Source organism: Narcine bancroftii, chromosome 3, assembly GCF_036971445.1.
Source record: "Narcine bancroftii isolate sNarBan1 chromosome 3, sNarBan1.hap1, whole genome shotgun sequence".
NCBI classification, from domain to species: Eukaryota; Metazoa; Chordata; class Chondrichthyes; order Torpediniformes; family Narcinidae; genus Narcine; species Narcine bancroftii.
In genome coordinates this window covers 210,469,162-210,492,067 of record NC_091471.1, presented here as the reverse complement: position 1 = coordinate 210,492,067, position 22,906 = coordinate 210,469,162, and the positions used below count along the sequence as shown (strand labels likewise).

Sequence of the window (22,906 nt, the reverse complement as noted above, 5' to 3'; positions counted from 1 at the left end):
AGCACGCCAGCACTAGCTGACAACAGGGATACGAGTAGGAGGTAGAGGCCGTTAATCCCCAGAGTGATCTGACATCATTTGATGCCGGCATGCTGACTGTTTTCCTTTTCCACTGGACCCTTAATCATTGAATTCCCCATTAATTCCTGGGACAAGGTTCCAGTGGAAAAGCGGCTACTGTTTTTTTCTGATCTGTACAACAGAGCACAAGACAGTTTCCCTTGTACTGTATATGGTACCATGTTCTTACATTTTCACTAAATTTTGGTTAAAATTTGCTTAATTAAAAGTAAACTTTACTCACCTGCAGAATGAATGAAAAGTGGTAGGTGTTTCAAATGTCTTATGGAACGATACAGTGCCAGATAGCCTCTGTTTCTGAGTTTGGAGTGTTGAGCTTGCAAGTAACATTCAAAGATAGCATGCAGAGTCCAAATGCCAACTTTTGTAATTATTATGACGGTCGCAGGTTCAAAAGATCCAAGGACACTGCTACACTGGTTAGGTGTTACACATAAAAAACCCAAAGAAAATGCCAGAGCCACAAAAGCAACCTGGAACACAGAAGATATACCAATTATTATTGTTTAAAGGAACTTAGCAGCAATGCCAATTTATCACATCATTGAATCCACATGCTGTTTTAGCATTTGATCTCTTATAATTATAGATAGAATATTTTGAGATGTAAAATACTTATGCATCATGCAGCTTTGCACTTGACATGCAGATGAAGGAAATGTTGTACAGAATCTCAGGGTTTCTGATTTTAATTTTTTCTAAAACAAAAGTGAATACTTTCATCAATGTTAAAAAAAACACACACACACACACTTGGTGTTTGTTTTGTTATGCCTAGAACATACAGCTGAGCAGTGTTTCCCAACTTTGGGTCATAACCCAACTTAGGGGTTGCAAAGATATTTGACGGTATATTCTGTATCCACCACACCACCCCAACCTGCAGGGCAAATGATTTACACCAGCTTCATTCTGGAAATCACTCACACAAAAGGTTTACAGCACCAGCGATTGGACCTCGAATCCCTCACTGTCTGTACATTCTCCCCATGTCTGCGTGGGTTTTCTCCGAGGGCTCTAGTTTCCTCCCACCATTCAAAATGTACTGGGGATGTAGATTAATGGCATGTAAATTGGGCAGCCAGACTCATGGGCTGAAATGGCCTATATCGTGGTGTATGACTAAATTTAAAATTAAACCAGAGCATTTAAATTAAATTATGCTCAGGGAAAAGGTTGAGAAACACTTAAAGTTGGATACAAGGGTGCAAGGTCCTTTCAGACACATCTCGTTGATGAAAGCTGCTATTTTGGTGGCAATGACCACTAGCTTGACTTTTTAAAAAGCAACATACAGATTTAAACCAGTTTACAATAGTTTAATAATAAAATTGTGACTTCAGGAAGTGGCTCAAGTGTGAAAGATCTCATTTAGAGGGTTGAATTTTTTTTAAAGTTTCAAAACAACTTTCTAAACATTTTAACTTTTTGAAGTAGAATGTAGCTTGACATTTTTAAAAAATAGCCAGTAATTAAGTATGTCAAGCATACTTTGAAGAGAATGGAGTAATTTGTTAACGATGACCTTGAATATTTTTTTCCAAAATAATGTTACAATTGAAAATGATCATTACAGCAACAAGATATGAAAGATTAATTCTGTAACTGATTTTCTTCAGTTTAGAAGTATTTTAAGTTGAAAGTGGTGTAACATTGTTATATGGTCCACTCATTAAAAAATTTAATATTTAAAATAACCTACCTAAGTAAAGTCAATTATTAGAAATTTAAGCAATTAAATATTTAAAATATTCCACCTCAAAATACTTTTCCTTTCTTTTTAAAATATTTTTATTGAGTTTAACAAAGAAACATACATAAAACCAATTCATAAGCTGAAATATTAAAAAGATAATTTGTACATTTCAAAACCTTGATCGTTTATAGTAAATTGTGTGCACCTTTCCCAATCAAGCCCATTATCTCAAAATATTAAAAAAAGAAAAAAAAGGAACCCACCCACCGCCCCCCCACACCCATTGATCAAACTCCCTCCCTCTAAACAAGGCAAACTTGCATATCTAATAAACACAGGAAATGAAAGACGACACTCAGAGACCAGACAACTGTGCCCAGGAGCATCCAAACACCCTAATTCTTTAAGTTGTGGTAATACTCCATGAATGGGCCGCACGTCTCACAATACTTCATCTTTACATCTTTAACATTATGTCTGATTTTTTTTTTCTAAACTTAGGAAGGACACGAGTATGAGTAGGTGCAGTGCTGTCTTTCCATTTCAAAATTGCCCATCTAGCTATCAATGAGGTTAAAGCTAAAATTCGCTTCTGAGATGGTCAATACTTTTTCCTCCTCTTAAGAAAAACCAAACAGAGCAACTAAGGGCATGGTTCTAATTTGACCCTAAAAATAACTGATAAAGTTTTTCCAAAATTCTTCTAAACTAGGGAAATTCCAAAAGATATACATCAATGAAATGGAAAATTTTACATTTATCACATAATGGATTGATATCAGAATGAAAGCGAGATAGTTTAGGTTTTGAAATATGTGCTCTATGCACCACTTTGAACTGCAATTCATAATGTCGCGCACAGGAGGAGGAAAATACTTTTCCAATGCAATACAATTATCTCTATTTAGAGATGTCTATCTGCAGGAAATCCAACACTCACATGCAGAAATGTTAACAGAATCCCCCACCAGACTGTTGGCACACCTTTAAAATAAGGTCTCACATCACCAACCAAATCATCTGCATACAGAAGAGGGTGGTCTATTGGAGGATCATCTTCCGCACTTTGAGTTGCATCAATGGAAGAACTCTAGATAAAACAAAATGAATGAAGAATCTGAGACACCTAAACTTTCTTTTTAATCTGACGGCATCTTGCAAGATGCTGACTGATGCAAGTCACACAAATCAGTGTTGCACCATTCGTCTCTAATTTTCTGCTTTATATTTACTGTGCAAAGGAAACTTCCAGAAATAAAACCTTCGTATCCTGCCCTTTCACTCAAAACCATTCTACAGTCATAAAATCTCATGAGGAACAGAGTGCAGGTTCACCTTGGGTGTGAACAAATCTCACGATTCACATTTGACCAGGGTTTACGTCGCAGCAATATGACAAAATATGCAAGTAGTTTGACTTTAACAGTGCAAATTAAGATCTGGAAGACAAAAGTTGCTTCCGTTGCTGAGTTTAAGAAAGGGAACAGTTGACAAAAGGGATCAGAGCAGCAGGATAAAGCATATGATCACTTGTTCTGGTGAATATATTGCAGAGAGAAAAAAAATACTCAAATGCTTCAAGTCAAGGCACAAAATATGCTCAGAATTCAATGTAACAAAAAAAATTATAGATGCTCCTTAGTTTAAAACAAAATGTAAAACATAAAATTTTACTTCAAAACCAACTCCCAGTTTGTTTGACTGCTTTAAAGTGTATTTGGAACACTGCAGAAACATGATTAAAATCTGTGTGATGACATTTAAATTGCAGTGGAAAAGTAACTTTTCTATAAATTGTTTAAAATTCTCACCTAATAAAAGAAACATGCTCAAATGTTTCTTACAAAAGCAAAGCCTTCATATAAACTTCTCAAAAAGCTTATATTTGTTTTTCAGTTACTTTAAAATCAGATTTCAGGTTTACTGTCAGAGTACATATATAACACATACAACCCTGAAATTATTTTATATGTGGGCCAGCCAGAATTATCACTTATTGGTAGTGCAAATAAAAAAAACTACACAGTATATACATGTAAACAAACTTGACTGTGCAATAGATAGTTTTTTTTATATAAAAAAAAATCAATAATGTGTACAAGGGTGCTTAAATGAGTCCCTGACTGAGTTTATTGTTGAGGAGTCTGCTGGTGGAGGGGTAGCAGCTGTTCCTGAAATTGGTGATGAGAGTCTTGTGGCACCTGTACCTCTTTCCTAATGGCAGAAGCGAGAACAGAGTGTGTGCTGGGTGGTGTTGATCATTATTGATTGCTGCTGCTCTCTGACGGCAGCATTCCCTGTCAATGACCTCGATAGAGGGGAAGGTTTTACTTGTGATGTCCTGGGCTATGGCCACTACCTTTTGCAGGGTTTTCTGCTCAGAGGTATTGCTCTCCCCATACCAGACCGTGATGCATCCAGTGAGCACTTTCCACCACAGCTCTGTAGAAATTTACCATGGTTTCTGATGTTATACTAAACCTCTGCAAACTCCTGAGGAAGTGCTTTCTTCATGATGCCATTGGCGTGTTGGGACCAGAAAAGATCCTCCGAGATAGTGACTCCCAAAAACTTAAATTTGCTCACCCCCTCCACCTCTGATCCCCCAGTGATCACTGGATTGTATACCTCTGGTTTTATCTTCCTGAAGTTCTGAAAGCAGCTCCTTAGTTAGATGACAAAGAGTGCAAGGTTTTTATTGGTGCACCATTCAGCCAAGTTTTCAATCACCCTCCTGTATGCTGACTCATTGCCTTTCTTTATACAACCCACTACTTGGTATAGACCACAAATTTGTATATGGTGTACTGTCATACTGAGCCATACAGACGTTGGTGTAAAGTGAGTAGAGCAGGGGACTAAGAACACAGGCCTAGTATTCCGGTACTGATGGAGATTGTGGAGATGATGTTCTTACCAATCCTCACTGATTGTGGTCTGGAGGTGAGGAAATCCAGGATCCAATTACACAGTGGGGTGTGGAGTCCCAGGTCTTGGAGTTTGCTGATCAGTTTTGAGGGGATGATGGTGTTAAATGCTGAACTGTAGTCGATAAAGAACATCCTGATGAATGCTGTCCAGGTGTTGCAGGGCTTTGTGTAGGGCCAGTGGAAAAAAAGTGGTATTTGAACTCAGAGTATTACCAGTGCATTTAACATTGTATTACATGTAGAAGAGTCTATGGAAATCCACTGTATCAGACAATTTGGATTGTTACTGTTCATCACTGAAGTATATGGAATGAATAACCCAATGGAATTATCTAATGAGCCATATTGATAGAATTTAGGAACAACAGAGGATCAAAGATTGCTTGATGTCCGAAAAGCCAGTGGGAATTGGCGGCACAGATATGCTCACAAACTGCAGAAATGTATCAAATCAATAGAGTTGTAGTACTGGTGATTTTATCTCTCCCCATTGATTGGGATTGCCGAGTCCAAGGTTCTTAGATTGGGCAGAGATGGTAAGCCTGTCAAAGATTTTTAAGAGAATATTTACATTGTCCTACCAGGAAAAGGGCTAGACAACCACATTTTAGGAAGTGAAACCGGGTAAGTTATAGAGTGAAGTGAAACACGAAAGTCTGCAGGTGCCATAACTGTAGTAAAACACAGAAATGGAGGAACTTAACAAGTCTACCAGCATTCATAGGAGGTAAAGACATATACACTGATGTTCTCGCCTGAGCCCTTCCTCAAGGTTCGAGTGAAAAAGAGACAAGCGTCTGAAAAGAAGGCTGGGGAAAAGGGAAGAATAGGAGGGGGAGGAGTACAAGTCAATACAAGGACAGGAGAGTGGAAAGGTGAGAATTGATTTTGGCTCTGTGAAAGGGGACAGAGGGAAAAGAGAAGAGAGAGAAACATACAGCTCGAGATGGAGAGGCAGATAGAGAGAGATCACTGGGAAGGAGGGAGAAGTTAGAGAAGGAAAAGAAAAAAGAGAACAGGAGTAGGCAAAGAGGAGATGGAAACAGTGGGACCAAATGGGCGTGGGGGAGCACCCAATTTTTAAAAAAAATCAATGTATCCGCCATTAGGTTTAAAACTATCCAGAAGGAAAGCAATGTGATATTCCTCAGGAATATGTCCTGACAATGGATATGGCTGAGGACAGAAACAATGTTGGCAGAATGATTGGATTTAAAATTGTTAGCAACAGAAAACTCTAAATGTAGGCCCACAGAGTGTAAGTGTTCGGTGAAGTGGTCATCCAATCTGAATTTAGTCTCATTGATGTAGGAGCACAAACTGAGTAAACCAATTGCGGTAGATTAGGTTGAATTACCTGGAAGGTCTGTCTGTGGCCCTGGATGGAGTGAGGGGATGTAGGATCACATTTTTCACTTCCTGCAATTGCAGCTGGATGTGCCCAATAGGGCGAAAGGGTGGTAGGGAGAGAACAGTAGTCTTGGAAATCCCAGAGAGACTGTCTCCTTATTCTGACCATGAGGGAGGGGTGAAGGGCAGAATTATGAGAAATGGTGGAGGTACAGGCTTTATCAATGACAGGAAAGAAGAATGCACATTTATTAAAGAAGTCATTTCAGATGTCCTGGAGTTGAAGGCTTCTTCCTGGGAAGAGATGCAACAGGGGAAAAAGGGATGTTGTCCTTACCTGAGAAAGGATGGGAAGAGATTATGAATCCAGGTAAATGTGAGAGTCAGTGGAGTTATAAATGTATGTCCATGAATAGACTGTCCCCTGAGATAGAAGCAGAAGTGGGGGTCATAAACTGTCTAGATAAACTTAAGGACCAGATGGAGGTTGGCAACAAAATTAATGAACTTTTCAAGTTCTGCACGTGTCCAAGAGGCAGTACCAATGGAGTTGTTGATGTAGCAGAAGAGTTGAGAAGTGGCACTCAGGAAGGAATGAAGCAGGGACTCATTCCTGGCATATAAAACAAGGGTTTTCTGGGCCCTTCCCATTTGTGTGCCCGTGGCAACACTCTGGATCTGGCAGAAACGAGAAGTCAAAGGAGAAGTTGCTAAAGGCAAGGATAAGTCCACCAGGGGGAATGAGAGTGATTGCTGATGATGGGGCGGCTGAATAGTTCTGCATCCAAATTTTTAAAAAATTAAACATACAGCATGATAACAGGCCCTTTCAGTCCATGAGCCTGTGCCACATAATTTCCCCCATAATCCCCTGTTCATTTTTAAAGGGTGGGAGAAAACCGGAGCCCCCAGGGAAAACCCACACAGACACGGGGAGAATGTACAAACTTCTAACAGACAGTGCAGGTTTTAAACCCCGGTCCTGATTGCTGGTGGTGTAACAGCGTTGTACTAACCATTACACTAAACCATGCACCAGAAGTAAAGGGCTCTGAGGTCTTCCTGATGGGGAACAGAATAACTTTTCTCATTGTATTGAGTGCAACGTGACAAATAACAAACCTAAATGGGACACCTTGGATACACATGGACAAGTTGGGCCAAAGGGCCCTTTTCGGTGATGTTCCTTGGCTCTAAACATCATAACTGTACCAAACTCCTGCATATCAAGTTTTAAATAGCCCTACTCACCTTCTCTTATAACTATGAGCCCTCATTCAAGACTCTTGCACTAATAGTAAAAAAACAAAACACAGAAATACTGTAGGATTTCAGTGTTTTTAACCACAAGCACAGTGTCTGCAGACCTTTGTTTCACTCTCAAGAGTGGAAACCTTTCAATATGCTGTGATCCCTTTCGATCTTCTGTTTCAATAAGATCACCCCTCATTCTTTGAAACTCCAAGTTATTCATAATAGGGAAAGTCGAATTATAACCTTCCCTACCTTCACCACAGCATTGAACATCTCCTCTACACCATGGAGTGAAGCAAGAAAACAGCTAACCCTGGGGCCTAGTGCAATACATAAAAGTGGGGAGGAACTCTGCAGGTCACACAGCATCCATAGGAAGTTTAAAAAAATCACTGTTTTCAGCACAAGCTCTTTGTCAGGGATCTTGAAAAACAGGTAGACACCCAAATAAAAAGGTGAGGAAAGGAGGAAGGAAGGGGGAACGGAGTACAGGCTAATTGGTTAATACAGGTGGGCGGTTAAAAGAGAGAAAAGCTGAGAAGTGATGGGGAAGAGGGCTAAGGGCAAAGATGGATAGCTCTCTTTAGAGGATAAGGAAGAGAAAGAGGTAACAAGCAGAAGGAAAGAGGAGGAGGTTAACAGAAATTGGAGACGTTAACGTTAATGCCATTTGGTTGGCGACTGCCAAGATGGAATACAAGGTGTTGTTCCTTCAATTTGCAGGTGGCCTCAATTTGGCAATACACGAGGCCACAAACAGACATGTCAATGATATGTGAAATTAAAATAGTTCGCTACTGGGAGGTCCTTGCTGTTGCAGCAGACGAAGAAAGTTGCTCAATAAAACAATTTCCCAGTCCACATCCAGTCTCCCCAATGTAGAAGAGGTGCGCCAGATGGATGATGTGGCGTGGTTCCAAGCAAATCATCTAGGTCATTTGCCAGAATGCCTCATCACCAGTGCTCATGAACAAGCAGCAGGTCTTGGCCTGGCTGACAATGAGAGGAGCCCTCCCAGATTCTTCCTGAATAACTGGAAAGTGACCCACAATATGTGCTGACCCCAAGATGACTGCGGAACGCAGATTCGTCAATAGCGCGTGGAGAAAGATGCAAGAGTCCTTGTCACTGTTCATCTCCTGCAGCAGTGTGACTGAGGACACTGATCTACGGGCTGTTCCCTAGGATGCACATATACAGAAATGCTGGAAGACCATCAACTCAGTGAAAGATACCCTTTGGTCTGCCCAAAATCTGTTGGTCTTCCAGCACACAGAGATGTCAGTGAGGGAATGCTCACTGGTTCATTCAGCTGCAATCAGCTGGATGACCTTTTCTTCAGAGACACTGCTGGTTCTGGCAAGACTCGAAGAGAGGACCCTGCATTTACATCAGTAAGAACTGGTGCACAAATGTCTCTGTTGTAAAGACCTTCTGCTCAGCAGAGATACAGTACATCCTGGTGCAATGCAGACCCTTTTTAATTGCTGCAGTCTACATTCCAGCTTCGGCTAATGAGGGTGAAACCACGAAAGAGCTTTAAAGTGCCACCTGCAAAGCTCAGGCATCCCATCATGATGGTGTCATGATTGTAGCTGGCAACTTCAAAACAGTATTACTACGGCAGGGGTTGCCACATGCGGCTCTTTGACATATAATGTGCAGCTCGCGGCAATACCTTACATGCCATTGAATAGAGCCCCTTTCAGGTAGTTTTTCCTGGGAAATGTGGCTCTGGAGCCGGCTGTGGGTGTAGGTGTGGACCTTTCAGGTGGCACTGCTGAAGGCGCTCCTCTGCCACCTGAACGGTACGCAGTGGGGAGAGGTGCCACGGAGCAAACGCCAGCTCCTGGGGCGGCTGGCGTGGCCGGCTGATAAGACCCTCAGGAAACTTTGGGGGGGGGGGGGCTGTCAGGCAGCGGAGAGTTGAGTCACCTGCTGATTGTCATCAGCCCGCCCCCTGCTAGGAACCTGAAAGCTGCAAGCCGCTTTCAGGTGCCTAGGGTGAGCGCTTGGAAGCGAAGAATATACCTCCCCGAGGTGAGTTGAGTAAGTACACCTTGAGGCAGGTTCTCTGCTTTCAGGTGGCCTCCCACCAGCCGCTTTCGGGTATTTCAGGCTGCTTTACATTCGGGTATTATGGCCACCTGAAAGCGGCTAACGATAGTGTTAGTGAGTGTGGCTTGCGATTGCGTGATTGCTGCGGCTCTCAAACATCTGAAGTTTATGGTATGCGGCTCTTTTGTTAAGCAAGTCTAGCCACCCCTGTACTATGGTTTAAAAAGTGCACCAATTTCACCACCAAAAGGAGAGAACACCCTGAATCGGGTGCACACGAACGTCACTTGTGCGTACAAGGCTGCACCTCACCCCCACCTTGGTTACTTGGATCACTGCTAATCCTGTATACAGACAGCTGGCAAAACGAACAAGGCCAGCTCACAGGGAAATCAGGACATGGAGCACAGCAGCACTGCAAAACTACTTTGAGACCATGGACTGGGGCTGTTTCAGGAAGGCAGTCACCTACAATGTTCATGTAAACATCGAAGAGTACACGAGCTCAGTGACTAGTTACATCAGAAAGTGCATTGAGGACATCACCAGAATCCAATGCTTCACAACCAGGGCACACTTCTCAAAAGTCACGATGCTGCCTTCAGGACAGGGGACAGGGTGGCACTCAGAATAGCCAGAGCTGAACTCTCCTGTACAATCCAAAAGGCAAAGCAAGGGTACACACAGATGTGTGACACTGGCATCATGAGGCGCATGTGGCAAGGGATCAAGACTATAACAGATTACAATTCAACCTTGTGAGTTAAAGTTAATGGCTCCCTTCTGGACAGATTGAACATCGGTCCACGATTTGATGAGAACAGAATGACGCCAAAGAAAGCTCTGTGTCCCCCTGCATAGTCGCAGCCATGGTGAGAACCATGGTGAGGAGAATCTAAGGTGAACCCACACAAGGCAGTGGGATCAGACAACATACCCAGTCGGATACTGAAGGACTCTAGAGAACAATTGACAGACATTTTCAACACCTTACTGAGGCAGTCCATTGTTCCCACAGGTTTCAAGACAGTTACCAAAATCCCGGTACCCAAGACGGTGACAACAATAGGCCTCAACAACTACTGCCTTGGGATATTAGCGTACACTAGTATGAAATGCTTCGAATGTCTGGTGATGAAATGGATCAAAGCACACCTCCCAAAGACACAACTATTTCAATTTGCCTACAGATGGAATTGTTTCACTGATGATGCTGTAGCCTTGTCCCTTCACTCCGTACTGACCCACTTGAAGAACAAATCCTCATATGCCAGACTCAGGCATATGATCATTCCCCAGATTCTGGTGGTGAAGCTGTCCTCATTGGGATTCAACAACCCTCTCTGAAACTGGATTCTGGACCGCAATAGAAGACCATAGTCTGGGTTGGCAGCAGGACGTCTAGCACCATCACGCTAAGCACTGGGGTACCTCAGGGCTATGTGCTTAGCTCGTTCCTGTTCATGCTACTGACCCATGACTGCATCGCCAGATCCAGCTCCAACAATAGTTGTCCTCATCAGCAACAACGATGAGTCGCCCTACAGAGAACACAGAAAATCATAGCAGGAGTAAAAACCTGAGTCTCAATGTGGACAAGATGAAGGAGATGATCGTGGACTTCAAGAGGACCAGGAATGACCACCCTCCACTATACAACAACTACTTTATAGTGGAGAGCACTAAGTTCCTTGGAGTTTACTTAGTGACCAATTGTGGAGACACCACATTTTTAACTTTTTAGGAAGGCACAACAGCGACTGCTCTTCCTGAAAAGACTAAAGAGGGTAAGGATACCAGCCACCATTATGTCAACCTTCTATAGGGAGCTCTATCAAGAGCATCCTGGCCCGCTGCATCACAGCGTGGTTCAGTTGCTGCAGAGACATGGATCGGATGTCAATCCACAGAACCACAAGAATGGCAGAGGGATCACTGGAGTCTTCCCCCCACCCCCCCACCCCCCCACCCCACCACCCCAATCTACTACCAGGATTGTTGTCTGAAAAAGGTGCACAAAATAATTGAGGACCCCTTCCACACCATCTTTCAGCTGCTCCCAGCAAGAAAGAGATACTGGAGTATCTGAGCCAGCACCACTAGGCTGACGAACAGCTTCTTCCCACAGGCAGTGAGAATGGTGAAAGACCAAAGGAACTGCTCACACTTACCATCCAAAACTCTCACATTTACAAAATACTATTTTTTTTTATTAGTACATATGAATATTTGTCCTGTATATGTATTGTTTGTCTGTATGTGTGTTATGTTTAGTTGTGCATCTGCAAGTTTTGTACCGAGGTCCAGAGAACACTATTTTGTCAGGTTGTACTTGTGCAATCAGATAATAAGCCTGACTTGATTCCAGACTGAAAAAGTACATGCTGAGGGGCAAAGCCAATGAGGGGCAAAGCCAATGAGGGGCTCCATGGGAAAGGAACAGAGCCTGGAGTCCTTCCGTCACCAGGCATTGAGGGGCTGAGACCAACAGAAGGCTCCTCAAACAGAGGAGGAAGTAATGACATGGTTCCATAGTGTAACTAGAGCAGATGCAAGAACATTGAATAATGGGAATATACTAGGGGTATATGGAATGGATTTCCTTTTTTTGTGAATAATGTCAATGATGGGGGGGGGCGGGGGAGGGAGGAAGGGGTGGAAGACAGACCAAAGCAAACCTTACATACAGATTGTTGTCAGCTCAACTACTGCTGGAATGCTAAAATTATGTTTGTAACTCCACTTGACTCCAAAAATCCTTAAACTAATTTTCAGTTTCCTAGATTCCGTTAAAAAAAGACTTTGCTCTCCCTGAAGTCTTACCTAGCAATTTAATACACTCTAATATCATCTCATGTATACGTGTGCCATTGTTAACTTTTAACTGATGATTTTATGCACAGCAATAAACATGAACCACATTACTGTCGGACATTTAGATTAAAAAAAATCACCCTGGTTCCATCGCATTTTAAATTTGGACGTTGTTTAATTGAAAATGTTTCCACCCAATTAAACTCAGGGCACTCAACCCAGAGGGAAAATACCTCAATGCACTTCCACTTTCTTGAAGAAGAGTATTTATTTTTGCAATTCTGAGGCTCTTCATTCTTGCAGTTCTACATAAAAAAAGCATTCAGAGATGCTGTTGCACCTTTGGTCACGCGGCCAGGTGATTGACATGCGCCCTGAGAGCGAATGTGCCCCACGAACACGTTCCGTCCTTCAGTGCTGACTCACCTCTTGCTGCACCGCTGCACTCATCATCAGCGATAGAAGCTGAGAATTACGAAAAATTGAACAAAATAACCTACGAGTAGAACCGAAAACTGGAAATCCGCTCCAATACTTTCGCTCAGTCCGTTCGCCACAGAATCCCAACCACCCCACAGCCACAACTTCGGGTTCCGCATTCAGGTCCGTCCAACGCTCGAGTCCCCACGGCCGCTGCACGTGGTCAAGGCCACGAGGAGGAGGGGTGGAGAGAGGAAGCGGCACAAGAGGTGGGGGAAAGAAGGGAGCAGGGGAGCGATGGAATGGGATGAAGGAAAGGGGGAAGGAGCAGGGGGAGAAGGAAGAGAGGAGGAGGGAGAGGGGAGTGGGTAGAGGAGGGGGAGGAGGGGGAGGGGGGAGGGGGGGGAGGGGAGAGGGAGGGGGGGGGGAGGGGGGGGAGGGGGGGGGAGGGGGGAGGGGGGGGGGAGGGGAGGGAGGGGAGGGAGGGGGGAGGGGGGAGGGGGGGGAGGAGGGGAGGGAGGGGGGAGGAGGGGAGGGAGGGGGGAGGGGGGAGGGGGGGAGGGGGGGGGGAGGGAGGGAGAGGGGGGGGAGGGGGGGAGGGGGGGGAGGGGGGGAGGGGGGGAGGGGGGAGGGGGGAGGGGGGGAGGGGGAGGGGGGAGGGGGGGCAGGGGAGGGAGGGGGGAGGGGGGGCAGGGGAGGGAGGGGGGGGACAGGGGGAAGGAGAAATGGGAGGGGGGGGCAGGGGAGGGGGGGGCAGGGGAGGGGGGGGACAGGGGGAAGGAGAAATGGGATGGGGGGGCAGGGGAGGGGGGGGACAGGGGAGGGGGGGGACAGGGGGAAGGAGAAATGGGATAGGGGAGGGGGGGACAGGGGGAAGGAGAAATGGGATAGGGGAGGGGGGGCAGGGGAGGGGGGGACGGGGGAAGGAGAAATGGGATAGGGGAGGGGGGGACAGGGGGAAGGAGAAATGGGATAGGGGAGGGGGGGCAGGGGAGGGGGGACAGGGGGAAGGAGAAATGGGATGGGGGGCAGGGGAGGGAGGGAGGGCAGGGGGAAGGAGAAATGGGATGGGGGGCAGGGGAGGGGGGGCAGGGGAGGGGGGGGACAGGGGGAAGGAGAAATGGGATGGGGGGGCAGGGGAGGGGGGGACAGGGGAGGGGGGGGACAGGGGGAAGGAGAAATGGGATAGGGGAGGGGGGGACAGGGGGAAGGAGAAATGGGATAGGGGAGGGGGGGCAGGGGAGGGGGGGACGGGGGAAGGAGAAATGGGATAGGGGAGGGGGGGCCAGGGGGAAGGAGAAATGGGATACGGGAGGGGGGGCAGGGGAGGGGGGGACAGGGGGAAGGAGAAATGGGATAGGAGGGAGGGGGGGCAGGGGAGGGTGGGAAGGGGGAAAGAGCAGGGGAAGGAGGGTGGGCAGGGGAAAGAGCAGGGGAGAGGATGGGCAGGGCCAAAGAGCAGGGGGAGAGGGTGGGCAGGGCGAAGGAGCAGGAGAAGAAAGGGCAGGGGAGAGGGTGGGCTGGGGAGAGGGTGTGCTGGGGGAAGGGGGGCTGGGGAGAGGATGGGCAGGGTGGAAGGAGCAAGGGGAGAGGGTGGGCAGGGGGGATGGAGGGGTCAGGGAGAAAGGAGCGGGGAGAGGGAGGGCAGGGGGAAGAAGAGGGCAATGGAGAGGTGGGGAAGGAGGGTAGATGGGGGAAGGAGGGGGCAGGGGAGTGGTTGGACAAGGGGGCGGGGGGACAGGAAGATGGAGGCAAGAAGAGGAGGGGATGGGGCAAAGGGGGAAGTGAGGGAAATGGGGTAGGAGGAGGTAGGGAGAGGGGGCGGGGAGGGGATAGTGAGAGCTGGGTGGCAGGGAAAGGAGGGGGTTGTGGGGGGTGGGGAGAGGGGCAAGGAGGGGACGGAGAGGTGTGGCAAGGAGGGGGCAGGGGAGGGGGGTTTGGGCAAGGAGCGGACAGTGGTGGATGGAGTGGTGTGACAAGGAGGGGGCAGTGCGGAGCAGGGGAGGCGGGGGCAAGGAGGGGGGCAGGAAAAGGTGGGGGAAGGAGGAGTGCAGGGAGAGGAGGGATGCAGGGAGAGGTGGGGGAAAGGAAGGTTGCAGTTAAGAGTTGGGGTGCAGTTGCCCATGTAAAGCTGGTAATAGGCCCAGGCCAGATGCGAAAATGTAGGCCCTACTTCAAACTGCTCATTAAGAATTTTTCTAATCAGTGCTAAATATATATGATTTGTATATTGGTATATACATGTACATATAGTGTACATGATGTTCTTACAAGTAATAGCACAGAATAAACAAACTGGAATGATTTATGAAAGGTAATGGCAAGCAATTTTATTCAAAATCTATGTGAGACAAAAGATACAGTACTGTAATAAGAAGCAGTAAATACAATTGTACATTCATGTTTATTCTGTATTTGGAATTTCAGATGAGAATGGTCATCACTTTCTCACGTTCAGAAATGCTTTCCGTGCTTTTCTTTGGGGAAATTCATAAATTAAACCAGAAAAATCAAGCAAGTTTTCCTTGTCACTCTTGATGTTCAAAATTGCTAATCCATTCAAATGTTCTTGCACCATTGTGGACTGAAAGTATGACTTAATTAATTTTAGGACACTGAAGCTCCTCTCATTAGAGGCCTCTGTTAATGGCAAAAACTGAAAAATGTAGAATGCTATGAAAACATTGCCCAATCTCAAATTCAATATTTGATCGTAAATTTTCTTCAGCAACACAGCATCGAGTTTGAAATTCACATCAAAACTCTTAAGAAGAAGCACTTCGCTCTGAATGACACTTGAAATATGTCTTGGTATCGCAGCTGAAACTGATTAGCTTTTTGTAATAATTCATTCTCATCTAACTGGATCAAAAGATCCATGATCGCAGAAAAGCGACGTGAAAGGCCATTGATGACAAAGTCAGTTATGTTTTTTTTTGAGGAACAACAGATTTATTTTGGATACACTTAAACTTAATATCACTACATTTAACTCTGTCCATCAACATTTATTACAAAGCTTCTTTTTTTCTTAGAGCCATAGAACAGGTGCTTCGGCCCTTCTAGTCTGTGCTGAACTATTATTCTGCCCAGTCCAACTGACCTGCACCCAGTCCATAGCCCTCCATACCCCTCCCATCCATGTAGCTGTCCAAATGCTTCTTTTTTTTTTTTTTTTTTAAATTTTTTATTTTTCACACCATAAATCACAATAGCCATGATATACACTTTTTCTTTTCCACACATTTACAGTGACTTTTTCTCCCTCCCCCCTCCCTCCTCCCAAGCCACCCCCCCATCCCTCCCCCCTCTCATCCATTTTAGTTATACAATCTAGGTTGCATTAATTCAGTTAGACAATGTTGTCATTCAACAAAAATACACCAGAAATTCTACTGAGTCCATTTTTTTCTTCTCTTCTCCTTCCATCAACTTAGGTAATGTTTGTTCCCGGTAGGTTTTCGCTATTGTATTTAATGTAAGGCTCCCATACTTGTTCGAATATTTCAATATTATTTCTTAAACTATATGTTATTTTTTCTAATGGAATACATTTATTCATTTCTATATACCATTGTTGTATTTTCAAATTATCTTCCAATTTCCAGGTTGACATAATACATTTTTTTGCTACAGCTAGGGCTATCTTAACAAATCTTTTTTGTGCATCCTCCAAGTCAATTCCAAATTCTTTATTTTTTATGTTACTTAGGAGAAAGATCTCTGGATTCTTTGGTATATTGTTTTCTGTTATTTTATTTAATATCTGATTGAGATCATCCCAAAATTTTTCTACTCTCTCACATGTCCAGATTGCATGAATTGTTGTTCCCCTTTCTTTTTTACATCGAAAACATCTATCAGATACTGTTGGGTCCCATTTATTTAACTTTTGCGGTGTAATGTATAGTCTGTGTAACCAATTATATTGTATCATACGCAGCCTCGTATTTATTGTATTTCTCATCGTTCCAGAGCATAACTTCTCCCATGTTTCCTTTTTTATCTTTATATTTAAATCTTGTTCCCATTTTTGTTTAGTTTTACCATTTGTTTCCTCATTTTCCTTTTCTTGCAGTTTAATATACATATTTTTTATAAATCTTTTGATTAACATTGTATCTGTAATCACATATTCAAGGTTACTTCCCTCTGGTAAACTCAAGTTGCTTCCTAATTTATCTTTCAAGTAGGATCTCAGTTGGTAATATGCCAGCGCTGTATCTCCCGTTATATTGTACTTATCTCTCATTTGTTCAAAGGATAAGAATCTACTTCCTGAAAAACAATTTTCTATTCTTTTAATCCCTTTTTTTTCCCATTTTCTAAAGGCAAGGTTGTCTATTGTAAAAGGGAGTAGCTTATTTTGCGTCAATATTAGTTTTGGTATTTGGTAATTTATTTTATTTCTTTCTACATGTATCTTCTTCCATATATTGAGGAGATGGTGTAATACTGGAGAAGTTCTATGTTGTACCAATTTTTCGTCCCATTTATATAATATGTGTTCAGGTATCTTTTCCCCTATTTTATCTAATTCTAGTCTCGTCCAGTCTGGTTTTTCCCTTGTTTGATAAAAATCTGATAGGTACCTTAATTGTGCGGCTCTATAATAATTTTTGAAGTTTGGCAATTGTAAGCCTCCTTGTTTATACCATTCTGTTAATTTGTCTAGTGCTATCCTCGGTTTCCCCCCTCTCCATAAAAATCTCCTTATTATTTTCTTTAACTCTTTGAAGAATTTTTCTGTCAGTTGTATTGGCAATGCCTGAAATAAGTATAGTATCCTTGGAAAAATGTTCATTTTAATACAGTTTATCCTTCCTATCAGTGTTAGTGGTAGCTCTTTCCAATGCTCTAAATCGTCCTGTAGTTTTTTCATTAGTGGATTGTAATTGAGTTTATATAATTGGCCTAGATTTTTGTTTATTTGCACACCTAGGTATCTTATTGCCTGCGTTTGCCATCTGAATGGGGATTCCTCCTTAAATTTTGAGAAATCCGCGTTATTCATAGGCATTGCTTCACTTTTATTTACGTTTATCTTGTATCCCGACACTTCTCCATATTCCTTCAATTTCTTATATAGTTCTTTTATTGATAGTTCTGGTTCTGTTAAGTACACTATCACATCATCCGCAAACAGACTGATTTTATATTCCCTGTCTTTTATTTTTATTCCTTTTATATTATTATCTCTTCTTATCGATTCTGCTAGTGGTTCTATAGCTAGCGCAAACAATAATGGTGATAGTGGGCATCCCTGCCGCGTTGACCTGCTTAAGTTAAATTGCTTTGATACATGTCCATTTACTGTCACTTTCGCTAACGGTCCCTTATATAATGCTTTAATCCAATTAATATACTTCTCCGGTAAACTGAATTTTTGCAATACTTTGAACAAGTAATTCCATTCTACTCTGTCGAAGGCCTTCTCTGCGTCTAAAGCAACTGCTACTGCCGGTGCTTTATTTCCTTCTACTGCATGAATTAAGTTAATAAATTTACAAATATTGTCTGTTGTGCGTCTTTTTTTGATAAATCCAGTTTGGTCTAAATTTACCATTTTCGGTACCTGTTCTGCTAATCTGTTCGCTAATAGTTTAGCTATTATCTTATAATCTGTGTTTAGCAAAGATATTGGTCTATATGACGCTGGTGAGAGTGGATCTTTCCCTTGTTTTAGTATCACTGTAATTATTGCTGTTTTACATGAATCTGGTAAGTTTTGTGTCTCATCAATCTGGTTGATTACATCCAGGAGGGGCGGTATTATTAGGTCTTTAAATGTTTTGTAGAATTCTATTGGGAGTCCATCCTCTCCTGGTGTCTTATTATTTGGTAAATTTTTTATTATCTCTTGTATTTCTACTGTTCCAAATGGTTCTGTTAATTTATTTTGTTCCTCTATTTGTAGTTTTGGTAGTTCAATTTTAGTCAAAAATTCATCTATTTTCCCTTCTTTCCCTTCGTTTTCGGTTCGGTATAATTGTTCATAGAATTCTCTGAAGTTTTCCTTAATTTCTTTTGGATTATATGTAATTTGTTTGTCTTTTTTCCTTGTTGCCAATACCGTTTTCTTAGTTTGCTCTGTCTTAAGCTGCCATGCTAGGATTTTGTGTGTTTTTTCCCCTAGTTCATAATATTTCTGTTTTGTCTTCATTATATTCTTCTCCACCTTATATGTTTGTAATGTTTCATATTTTATTTTTTTATCCGCCAATTCTCTTCTTTTGGTTGTATCTTCCTTTATTGCTAATTTTTTTTCTATGTTTATTATTTCCCTTTCCAACTGCTCTGTTTCCTGATTATAGTCCTTCTTCATCTTGGTTGCATAACTTATTATTTGCCCTCTAATGAATGCTTTCATTGCGTCCCATAGTATAAACTTATCTTCCACTGATTCCGTATTTACTTCAAAGTACATTTTTAATTGTTTTTCAATAAATTCTCTAAAATCCTGTCTTTTAAGTAGCATGGGGTTTAATCTCCATCTATACATTCTTGGAGGGATGTCTTCTAGCTCTATTGCCAATAACAGGGGTGAGTGGTCCGATAATAGTCTAGCTTTATATTCCGTTTTCCTAACTCTCCCTTGTATGTGGGCTGATAACAGGAATAGGTCTATCCTTGAGTATGTTTTATGTCTAGTCGAGTAGTATGAGTATTCCTTTTCTTTTGGGTTTTGTTTCCTCCATATGTCCACAAGTTTCATTTCTTGCATTGATTTAATTATAAATTTGGTTACTTTGTTCTTCCTGTTAATTTTTTTCCCCGTTTTATCCATATTTGGATCCAAATTCAGATTGAAATCCCCTCCTATTAGTATGTTCCCTTGCGTATTAGCTACCTTCAAAAAGATATCTTGCATAAACTTTTGATCTTCTTCGTTAGGTGAATATATATTAAGTAGATTCCAAAGCTCTGAATATATCTGACATTTTATCATAACATATCTCCCTGCTGGATCTATTATTTCCTCTTCTATTTTAAATGGCACATTTTTGCTAATTAATATAGCCACTCCTCTTGCTTTTGAATTATACGATGCTGCTGTTACATGTCCTACCCAATCTCTCTTTAATTTCTTGTGCTCCATTTCAGTTAAATGTGTTTCTTGGACAAATGCTATATCTATTTTTTCCTTTTTCAGTAAATTTAGTAGTTTCTTCCTTTTAATTTGGTTATGTATTCCATTAATATTTAGAGTCATATAGTTCAGCGTAGCCATTTTATATTTTGTTTATCTTCTCTTTCCGTTTTTCCATCATTACCTTTCCTCCTTTTCCATTTCTGTTTTCTTATTTTCAACTCTTTACCAGACAACATTCCTACAACATCCAACATTTTCCTTATTCTCCTATTTCTATCTTCTTTATCCCCAATCTCCCCTTCCCCTCCTGAGTTGCCCTTTATCCCTTGTCGGACAACCACATCTCCTCTCTCCATTTGGATTTGCGAATCCACTCGCAAGCGTCAACTGATTTTGCAGTGACCGCTCTTTTCCCCCCACCCAGCCCCCCCCAGAAAAGATTTCGTTTTTTATATGTCACAAAGGTCACTCTTTTAGTTCCCTCCTTATTCTCTCTATTCCATTACCTTCCCTTATTAATTCTTGTCTATACTTTCTATGTTTTCCTCTAATTACAGATACTTTCACATATGCCCGTTGTCTCTATTCACTCTTATACCTCTTTACCCGCATACATATCAATCGTGGTCATTTTTACCCTCCTTACCCGTCTTCATCCCTCAGTCTATTTTTGTCTTTACCCACATACATATCAATCGTGATAATTTTTGCTCTCATTACCCGTCTTCATCCCTCAGTCTATTTTTGTAATTGTTCTGCAAATTTTCGTGCTTCTTCTGGATCCGAGAATAGTCTGTTTTGTTGTCCTGGAATAAATATTTTCAATACCGCAGGATGCTTCAGTGTAAATTTATATCCTTTCTTCCATAAAATCGCTTTTGCTGCATTGAACTCTTTTCTCTTCTTTAGGAGTTCAAAGCTTATATCTGGATAAATGAAGATTTTTTGCCCTTTATACTCCAGTGGTTTGTTGCCCTCTCTTACTTTTTCCATTGTCTTCTCCAGCACCTTTTCTCTTGTAGTATATCTTAGGAATTTTACTACAATAGATCTTGGTTTTTGTTGTGGTTGTGGTTTAGGGGCCAATGCTCTATGTGCCCTTTCTATTTCCATTTCTTGCTGTAGTTCTGGACATCCTAGGGCCTTAGGGATCCATTCTTTTATAAACTCCCTCATATTCTTGCCTTCTACATCTTCCTTAAGGCCCACTATCTTTATGTTATTTCTTCTGTTATAATTTTCCATTATATCTATTTTTTGGGCTAGTAATTCTTGTGTCTCTTTAGTTTTTTTATTAGATTCCTCCAATTTCTTTTTTAAGTCTTCTACCTCCATTTCTGCTGCTATTGCCCGTTCTTCCATCTTGTCCATTTTTTTCCCCATTTCTGTTAAGGTCATATCCATTTTATTTATTTTCTTTTCTGTGTTGTTTATTCTTCTTCTTAAATCATTGAATTCCTGTGTTTGCCATTCTTTAAATGACTCCATGTATCCTCTAACAAGAGCAAGTACCTCCTTTACCTTGCCTATCTTTTCTTCTTCTATTTCCCTGTACTCTTCCTCTTCCTCTTCTTCTTCCTCTAGGTTGACCATCTGTTGTTTCTTTGCTGCCCTTTCCTCCTCTTCTTTCTTGTTTCCATTGTCTTCTGTGGTGTCTTCTTGCTGCAGGTGTTCTGCAGCTGTCGTTGCCGGCTGTGGAGATCGACTCCCCAGCTGGTCCCCCCTCCCGTCGGTGTGTTTTTTTGTATGCGCATCGCGCATGCGCGAGGAGTCGCGCATGCGCGGTTGCGCACTTTTACTCGGCTCTGTGAGCCATTGTTGTAGTTCTCTTTCTACCGACCTGAGGTAGTGGGGTCTTCTCTCCACAGCGGGCCTCTTCGGACAGGTAAGGCCTTCACCTTTTTCCTCCGTTGTCTTCTCTTCCTCTCTTCTTTCCGTTGATTTTGATTTTTCTCCTTTTGTCTCCATCTTCTTTCCACCTTTATATTCACTTTTCTTTAACTTGTATTTCTGTGCCTTTGTGTTTTCCTTTGTTTTTCCCGACTTTTCTGGAGAGGGCTGGAGTTCACCGTCCGGCCACTACTCCATCACGTGACTCCTCACAAAGTCAGTTATGTTGAAGAACAAATTCACCCTGAAGTGATTTTCGGCATCCTTTTGAGTTGGGTACCTCCTGCAAGTAGTAAAACTATCTGGCACACCAATTTTGATTGACACATGCCATGTTTCTTGAAGTTTATCATTCCATTTCTCCATCAGTTTCAGGGTATCTGCCCATAGGTGATCAATGTCTAATGTGATGTCTTTACTTGTCTAATGTGGCATCAGAAAATTCTATAACCAAGTTGACCTCATGAATCATTGTGAGAGATTTAATCCAAATGGCTGACACCAGTAAAGATTCAAAGGTATCCAAATATTTTTTTATACCCTGAAAATCAGCACTCTGCTGTAAAATTAGTAACTTCACTCAGTTCTGACACTGCATTTCTAACTTATAGAAATTATTCAGTGCCAATTCTATTCCCCTTAACATTAAGCCAAATTTCGATTTGTGATGTGGAGGCTTTTCCAGCTGCGGATTCTTTTTCATTATCAGCTTCATTTGGCAATTGTGATTCCACTGTTTGCTCTATCAGTTTATCATCAGTTTCTTTGGGAGTATTCCCTTCTCTATCTGTAGCTGGTCCTGGTCTGAAAGTCTGGTTATCAAGATCAGCATGGTAATTCTCTGATCCACATTGATGGTGATGTTTAGCTGGGATGTAAGTAATTGATTTGCACTTTTTACATTTTGGCACACTTTCTCTTTGCTGCACCACTTCCTTATTTTTTAATTGGAAATCTTCTAGGCCAGTAAATTTGCTTTCACCCACTGACCAATAGATTAAATAAGATTGGGAATAATATTTTCATATAAACCAATAAAACAATCAATGTAAGTGTGTAATTTTTTTTGTTCCTTTACTTGCTTAACATTGGTTAAAAATAAAATGTTACTACCAGTATTGTAAAATCTATTGGTCAGCAAAATTACTGACCTAGAGGATTTTCACAACTTTGCAGCTCTATTATATTTAACATAATAAAAATGTTAGCAGAAGGAATGTTTTGCATTAACAGTTAACAAAAAATAAAAACAAGAGTGTATAAAATGCAAAAGACAGCACTAAACAACAAAACTAATAATGAAACTTCTCACAGGCCTGA

The 22,906-nt window shown here is 42.2% G+C and overlaps 1 protein-coding gene across 4 annotated transcripts in view; it reads right to left on the bottom strand.

The window, feature by feature from the left end:
• The window catches only part of tmem192 (transmembrane protein 192), a 44,479-nt gene extending 31,574 nt beyond the window's left edge, over positions 1-12,905 (bottom strand). For 2 of the 4 annotated variants that reach the window (XM_069926512.1, XM_069926515.1), the window contains exons 1-3: positions 12,610-12,905; positions 2,718-2,867; positions 305-554 (exon numbers count right to left, since the gene is read on the bottom strand). In XM_069926512.1, coding sequence (XP_069782613.1) covers positions 305-554; positions 2,718-2,867; positions 12,610-12,636 — 427 coding nt within the window. In that variant the 5' untranslated portion in view covers positions 12,637-12,905. Of the gene's footprint in view, positions 1-304; positions 555-2,717; positions 2,868-10,843; positions 10,911-12,416; positions 12,545-12,609 lie in introns of those variants that run through there. The other 2 variants (XM_069926513.1, XM_069926514.1) reach the window with 2 other exon arrangements.
• Between the last annotated feature and the right edge of the window lie 10,001 nt (positions 12,906-22,906).